The sequence below is a fragment of the Oculina patagonica genome, chromosome 13, assembly GCF_052425735.1.
Source record: "Oculina patagonica isolate OP01 chromosome 13, crgOcupat, whole genome shotgun sequence".
Lineage (NCBI taxonomy): Eukaryota > Metazoa > Cnidaria > Anthozoa > Scleractinia > Oculinidae > Oculina > Oculina patagonica.
This window is the reverse complement of record NC_135770.1, coordinates 21,822,439-21,829,303: the sequence shown is the minus strand read 5'-3', so window position 1 is coordinate 21,829,303 and position 6,865 is coordinate 21,822,439. Positions and strand designations below refer to the sequence as shown.

The following is a 6,865-nucleotide window of genomic DNA, read 5'->3' as shown; positions in this document are numbered from 1 at the left end:
CTTCCTTATAATGTATAATGACACCCTCCCCCTTGGACAGTTGCCAATGCTCTCACCACAACGAGGCAGTTTCCAAGGTACAGGAAGTGCAAACGAGGTCACAAGTGTAGCAAACAGGGAAGATGTCTGCTGGTGAAAGAGAGTTTATCTTTGATGCCGTTGTCGGCTTTTTAACTTCACCAATATGGAATTCTCCAGTGCGTACTTTCATAGAACAGAATTCTCTAGGTACGAAGTATTTTTCTTATATTTTTAGAATTTTTTTGCAGCCTCTCTGCGTTCGGCAGTGCATGCTGATTTAAGTCTTACTATACGAATTTCAATCTGTTCTTGTTGAATTTGTTTTTCAATTCATCAGTATTTGATGCCGACGGTGAAAACCATGAAGCTTACCAGGAAATACACAACAAGTATAAAGGAATGGTAGGTATAATTTACTAGCTATAGCTCTGTCTGCGTCGTTTTATTCCAAATCTCCAAGCATAAGTTTTTAAATCTCAAGCGTTTTATTGCATTCCAAGCGCATATCATTAACAATGTAATGATCTGTCAAATTTAAAATTCTTTCGCCGCAATATTATAAAAAAATATAATATTTTTAAACGTTCAAGCCTATCTATCTCGCTTTTGTAAATATTTACAAGTTTTTTCTACAGCCATCGAAGAGCTAGAATTTCCTTTATTCCTCTGTGCTAAATTCACAAAGCTTATCTTTGAAATGGATCGGTTAATATTTTCTCTGCTGTCAAATACATTGAAAACAAGAAAACATGCAAACCAAACATGTAAATGTCAAACACTAAGCCTTTTTCTAATGGATATTTTAAATTAAAATATAAAACGTAGCGATCGGGGTCATGGTTGTTGCGAATTCAAGACTAAACAGCATATTTAGCTAGCCAAAATAAAGACAATTTTTGTTACCTCTAGTGGAACTGATCTAATGCACACTGATGTCGCTTTTAATTAGAAGTACTCAACGAAAAAAAGGCAGCAATTTTCCACTGTTATGAAGTACCTTAAAAAAGTTTTTCATTCTGTCAATCATCTCAAGATTTGATCAGCCAAAGCTTATATCTTGTAATTATGTCATAGAATTCTGGCAAGATTACTGGTGAAAATGTAAATTTATTCACTTTTGCCTTAAAATAATTATAAATGTTGATTGTTTAGAGTACTTTGCAAATAAAAGCACCTGAGTGTACAGTAAGCTTAAGTGAGCATACATTAAACAGGTGTAGCCATCTTTCTACTCACTTTGTCTATTATCCTTTGTAATTTGAAGAGGTACTCAAGTTGTTTTCCCAGTTTTAGTGATCTTAATGTCTTAAATATTTTTTGACAAAAAAAAACATGCTTTTTTGACTTATTTTTTTTTTACAGGTGGAAACTTTATTGGCCAGTTTTCTGAAAGATGTTGGCATATCTGAGGAACAGTTCATGACAGCATGTAAAGATGGAAGCGCCAGTCAACAATTTAATGGAATAAATAGAGTAAGTAAAGAGATGTGGCACCCTGGTCACAGAGATTGTTTTTTTCTTCTCTTTTCATCTCAGTTAAATTGCAGTGACAATGAGTCACAGAATTGACATAAAAATATTTCTCACTTCAACTATCCACAGTGGGGATGTAGCTAAGAAAACATTAAGCTCACGGCTGGCTCATCAACAAGCCCAGCCGGCTTTTCTGGCCTTAGCAGCTCTAAAAGTCTTTGCTTTCATGTGAAATTTCAGCCAGATTTAAGTTCTCTTTCAGCCAGTGAAATTAGCTGGCAGCTGGCGCTTAGCGACATCCCTGCCACAGTAAAAGAAAGAAACAAAACTTCTGGACCAGAAGGATGTAGTTACTGCAAAAAAAATTTAAAAAAAAACACTCTAAGCAGTACAAATTGAATATATGATTTTAATTTCAAGTGGTAAAAAATCCTCATCAGGATCATTCAGAGAGTCCTTCCCTCATCCCTGAGCTGGCTTCTCTTTGGGTGCCGAGTAGCCTTGAAGTAAAGTTCAAGTCAACGTTTAAACCTAGTGGCTCATATGAGCAGCACTTAACTCCATTTTCTGTAGTGTGAAGTGACTAGGAGTATTTTTACTCCTTCAGGGCAGATGCTGGTGGAGTAGGCCCTTTGTATTGAGAGTTAACTTGCATTTAAGAACACAGCACAATAACCCCTGCAGGGCTTAAAACAAGCCCACTCGAGCACATTAAGCACTAGCTTGCTTGGTGGCATCCAGTCATACCTTTTTCATTTTCATTTTTTTAAACATATAGTTGTAAAATTTTGTCACTCTCCTCTTTTCATATCACAAAGGATGTATTTGATCAGATGTGGGCCGCTGAGGATTTTGAGGTGTTCAAGCGATTAATGATTCAGAAAAATATTGAGCTTCAGCTACAGGCACTGCAGCTTCTTCAACAAATACATAATGTCCAAATGCCGATGCAGATGCCGATGCCGACTCAAATGCCAGTGCCTGTACCAGCTGCTCTGCCCAGTGGGGCTCCTGCAGTTGCCCCAAGCATGGATGAAGACGCCATTATGCAGGAAGTGTTGAAGAGATCTAAAGAAGAGTATGAGTCAAAACAAAAGGATGCCAAGGGAAAAACAGAGCAGGAACTTGAGAAGACAATAGCAGAATCTAAAGAAGAAAATGAGAGGTAAAAAAGAGAAATTAAATAAAATGGCTTTTCTTAGGTAGGGGTACGATAACAGTTTTATTGTTAAGGTGCAATTATTCAAGACTTGTTTTGTCATAATGGTAAGAGGCTTGAAAATGTAATAAAAAAAGCAATAGTCAGCTTTGTATCAATCATCAAGAAATTTTTACTGTTGTAGCATTATGCTGAATGAGTTTGAGCAAGGAAGCAAGGAAAACTGCACTTCCACTTCACTGCTACAATTCCTGAATCCACCTCGAAACTACTTGCTTCTAGTGCTACAAAACTGCACTTCCACATACGTCTCACTCCACTTCTCACTTAAAATTTCACTTCCATCTCAAAAACTACACTTTTACTGCAAACTCTATTTCTGCCCCGAAACTCTGCTGAATACTAACTCCACCCTTGTACACTCCACCACAAATCACACTTCCATGACAGGCCTTTAATTCTGCTTTCTTGTTATTTAATGCTATCTAACTCTTTAATTCTGACTCCTTCTCTAGGCAATCTTTGTCTTTACCAACACTGGAAAGTGTAGTGAATGAAGAAGGTTCCAGGTGAACACTCTTCTTTTTGAAATTACTGTCAGTGATTCTTTTTCTTGTCTAAGAGCCTGTTTACTTGATTTCGGAATGACTTTCATTCCGGAACGAAACTCGTTTCGGAATGAAGTTCGTTCTGCATTTACATGACAAGGTCGACCCGTTCTACCAAAGGCATTTTCATGTGCGCGGTTTTCGCGCGAGATCAAAACAAAATGGCGCCTGTTTCACGCAAACATGTTTGTGTGCCCATTAATGGCCGTATCTGCAATTTTAACAAGTAGTTTGACCATAGAGCTTCTTCTTTGGGCTAAACAGTAATTGCTTTCACGTTTTTCGCTCTGAATTCAAACTGCGGAGTCCGTATGCAGTTTCATGAGTTGCGATTTCATCTCGGAACGAAATTCGTTCTGTGTTTACATGAACCAGAATGAAATGTCATTCCAGAACGAAACTTTCATTGCGGAATGAAAACCGGAATGAACTCATTCCGGAATGACTTGACTTTCGTCTGGGTATCATGTAAACAGATACAGAGAAATGTATGGGGATGGAATGAACTCGTTCCGGAATGAAAGTCATTCCGGAATCATGTAAACAGGCCCTTACTTTAACAGTCCTTTCTTGGTCTGGATTCAAGTGATGATTGTGGTCACCCAATTACATCCAGGCATGATTGCCATGCCTTTGGTTTCCTGTGTTCCAACATTTCTGCAAACTATATGACCCATCAATCCAGTTGTCTCTATATTGTCCTCTGTCTCTACATCCTTATGTCAGGTGGTTTCTTGCTGTCTCTTGACCCAGGGTGGACATACTCCCATATGAAAGGGACAGGGATTGTTGTTGTCCCACTTCAGTAGGGAAGTAAATCATGGATTTTGGTCTCACTTAAGCCTGGTTTCCATATGATCGCAGACGATCGCAGAATTGTAGGTTTTGCAATCAGGGATCATAAGGAAACACGCATCTGAAGCACACGATCGCAAACGATCGCAGAAAATAGAACCAAGTTCTATTCCCTGCGATCGTCTGCGATAACTGCAATCATATGGAAACACACTTGCGATCAATTGCGATCAAAATTTATCCCATAATATTGATAATCGATCCCATCATTCAACGCCATTCAACACTTTTGCGATCGTCTGCGATTTTTTGCGATCATATGGAAACAGTTCGCTCTTCGATCATTGCGATCACGCGGTTCAGTAAATTTCTGAGATTTTGCGATCCTCTGCGATCCAGTCGACAGGAAAGGATGCCAATAGTTTTAGCCATCAAGGTCTCATTAACCCTTGCACATGAACAATTAAAAAACATTGTCATACTTGTTGGTGGTCTTGATGATCAGGCATGGAAGATGGTACTTTTAGGGCACCTGCTTGTCACTTATTTTGAATCGTCATCTTTCTATCTTCCTGCCTTTCTGCTGTCACATTGTCAGGTTCATTACACCTGAACCTCCCATTAAAGTGGGGCGGGTAGCAACTGTCTCAAGGTCTCACATGACTAGGTCGCTACCCTTCAAGAGAAATGATAAATAACAGGAAAAATGCTCCTAGCCCTCAAAATAATAGCACCTGTTACACAACTGCCCATTTATGTGAAAATATTGTAAAGGAAGAGTTTTGTAAATATACTTTGTTTGAAATGAATGTTCCATGTACATATTTACATTTCTGTTTTAAGGTTAAGGGAAATAGCAAAGAGAGAGCAAGAAGAGTTAGAAAAAGCACTCCAAATTTCATTAGAAGCACAGAAGAAGCAGACAGCTGAGGCAGAGAAACTACGTGATGAAGTGAAACAATCTACAGCAAAGCCCACCCCTGTCGAGAGTAAACCAGCACCCAAGCCCTCCCCTGCTGCAAGTAAATCAGCACCCAAGCCCTCCCCTGCGCCAAGTAAAGCAGCTCCCAAGCCTGCCCCTTTTGAGAGCAAAGCAGCACCAAAGCCCTCCCCTGCAAAATCAAAATCGCCCACACAACCAGAGCCCAAGACGTCCGGCTTACCACCCCTGTTAGGACAGCCAAAGAAAGCAGCTGACAAGCCAGCTGATGCAGCAGCAGGGTGGTTGAAAAGTGCCAAAGAAGATGCCGCTGGTGGTGCCTCTGTCACGCCAGCACAGGTAAGCTTTCGATTTATTGTCACACTTTTTGTCACGCCCTTTACTTAGTGACTGGTACCTATACAAGGCATATCTGGTACCCACTTCACTCTTGTATGTTAATCAACGTTATAAGGAAGCTAAGATTATAGTCTAAAAGACATTTTAATGTAATACGCTTCATTTTTATATGAAACTTTTTTGACCAGAATATCTTAACTCCACCCGGTTTTGCATTGTACTCTAAATACAGTAGCCTGTGAACAGACAGATTTCTGCCGCTTTTTTTTGAAAGAGGGGGGGGGGGGGGTGAAACAACAGCAGGCTATAAATACAGTATTCTAAAGCTCTGTGTTTTTGATACAAAATGTAGCATCTCAGTAAATATGCAGTTCAGGTGGGCCCAGAATACTTGAATGCATATTTGTCATAGTCTCCACAATAGAACGTTTTGGTTGTCAACAGATGATCGAGTTATCACCCCTCCCCCTGTCTCCCTTACAGCCGTTTTTTAGTGTCGTCACGAGCAGGAGAAGAAGCGTTACGTGACGACACTAAAAACGGCTACGAGAACACTACCTCCCCTCCCCCACCGTGACATAATCAATGAAGCGGCTGCTCGAATTAAACTTCCCTTTTTTTCTTTTTTTTTTTTTTTTTTTAAGTTATTTTTTTATTTTCACCTAAATAGTGCAAAATCCGTAAAATCCTTTTCCCTTTTTTGTTACAGACGCAGGAGATAACGGAGGAAGAACTAAAGAGGCGGGAAGCTTATCTGAAACAACAACGCGACAAGCTCCTGGCCTTGAAACAACAGGAACGCGAGAAAAGCTTGACGAAATACACCGAACAGCAGCCGAAAGCTCGGCCGACGTCTAGCCGAGCGGCCCGTCGGGTCACTGCCGGAGAGCAGGTTGATTCGCCGGCTTCAAAGACTAGCGAAGATGATGGGAAGAAGTTAGCAATGCGCAGAGCTCTTGCAGACTGTTTGAAACGAGAAGTAATCGATAAGAATTGAATAACAAACAATTTAGAATTAATTCCAGTTACGGCTGGTTTATTCGTAGGTCTTTTTAATAACAATAACACTAGCCAAGCAGTCGGATGAACGATGTCCATTTTCGGTAAATCTTCGTAATGACTTCGGTAAATTTTCGCACCCGTAGACTTCCCGTTCACCAATCAGAAAATTGAACGAGTATTCGCGAGCATTCTGACCGTTCACGTCAGCGTGACGTCATAAGCGTACGCTGCTACTTATCAACGTTTCTTATGAATACCGAAGGCTCGAACAATTTTTAGAGATGGGGTTTAGCTGGCGTCAAAGCTATTTTTATTTGTTGTGTTTTCCAAAGCTTATGAAAGATGTTTTCGTTACTGACCGTCAGTAGATAATGTCGCAAACAGCTCGCTAACTGAACAGTCCATTGTCGAAGTTTCATGTGCATTAATAATTTCAACATTAACTTATTTTTATAACCTGAACTGATTTTTATCTGCAGACCAAATAAATCGTATTTTCTAAAATTCTTTTTTAACCAATGAACTACA

General features: G+C 39.8%; 1 protein-coding gene and 1 long non-coding RNA gene across 2 annotated transcripts; both read left to right on the top strand.

Annotated features, from left to right (window-relative positions):
* The first annotated feature begins 93 nt into the window (after positions 1-93).
* LOC144636349 (uncharacterized) lies at positions 94-6,476 on the top strand. The gene is made up of 6 exons (XM_078495537.1): positions 94-228; positions 359-423; positions 1,384-1,494; positions 2,313-2,659; positions 4,900-5,335; positions 6,045-6,476. The coding sequence occupies exons 1-6, from the start codon at positions 123-125 to the stop codon at positions 6,330-6,332; spliced, it is 1,353 nt and encodes a 450-aa protein (XP_078351663.1). The 5' UTR covers positions 94-122; the 3' UTR covers positions 6,333-6,476.
* Positions 3,348-3,913, top strand: LOC144636634 (uncharacterized). Its single transcript, XR_013567586.1, has 2 exons — positions 3,348-3,487; positions 3,526-3,913. It is a non-coding gene; the product is annotated as an uncharacterized LOC144636634 (long non-coding RNA).
* Positions 6,477-6,865: the final 389 nt, after the last annotated feature.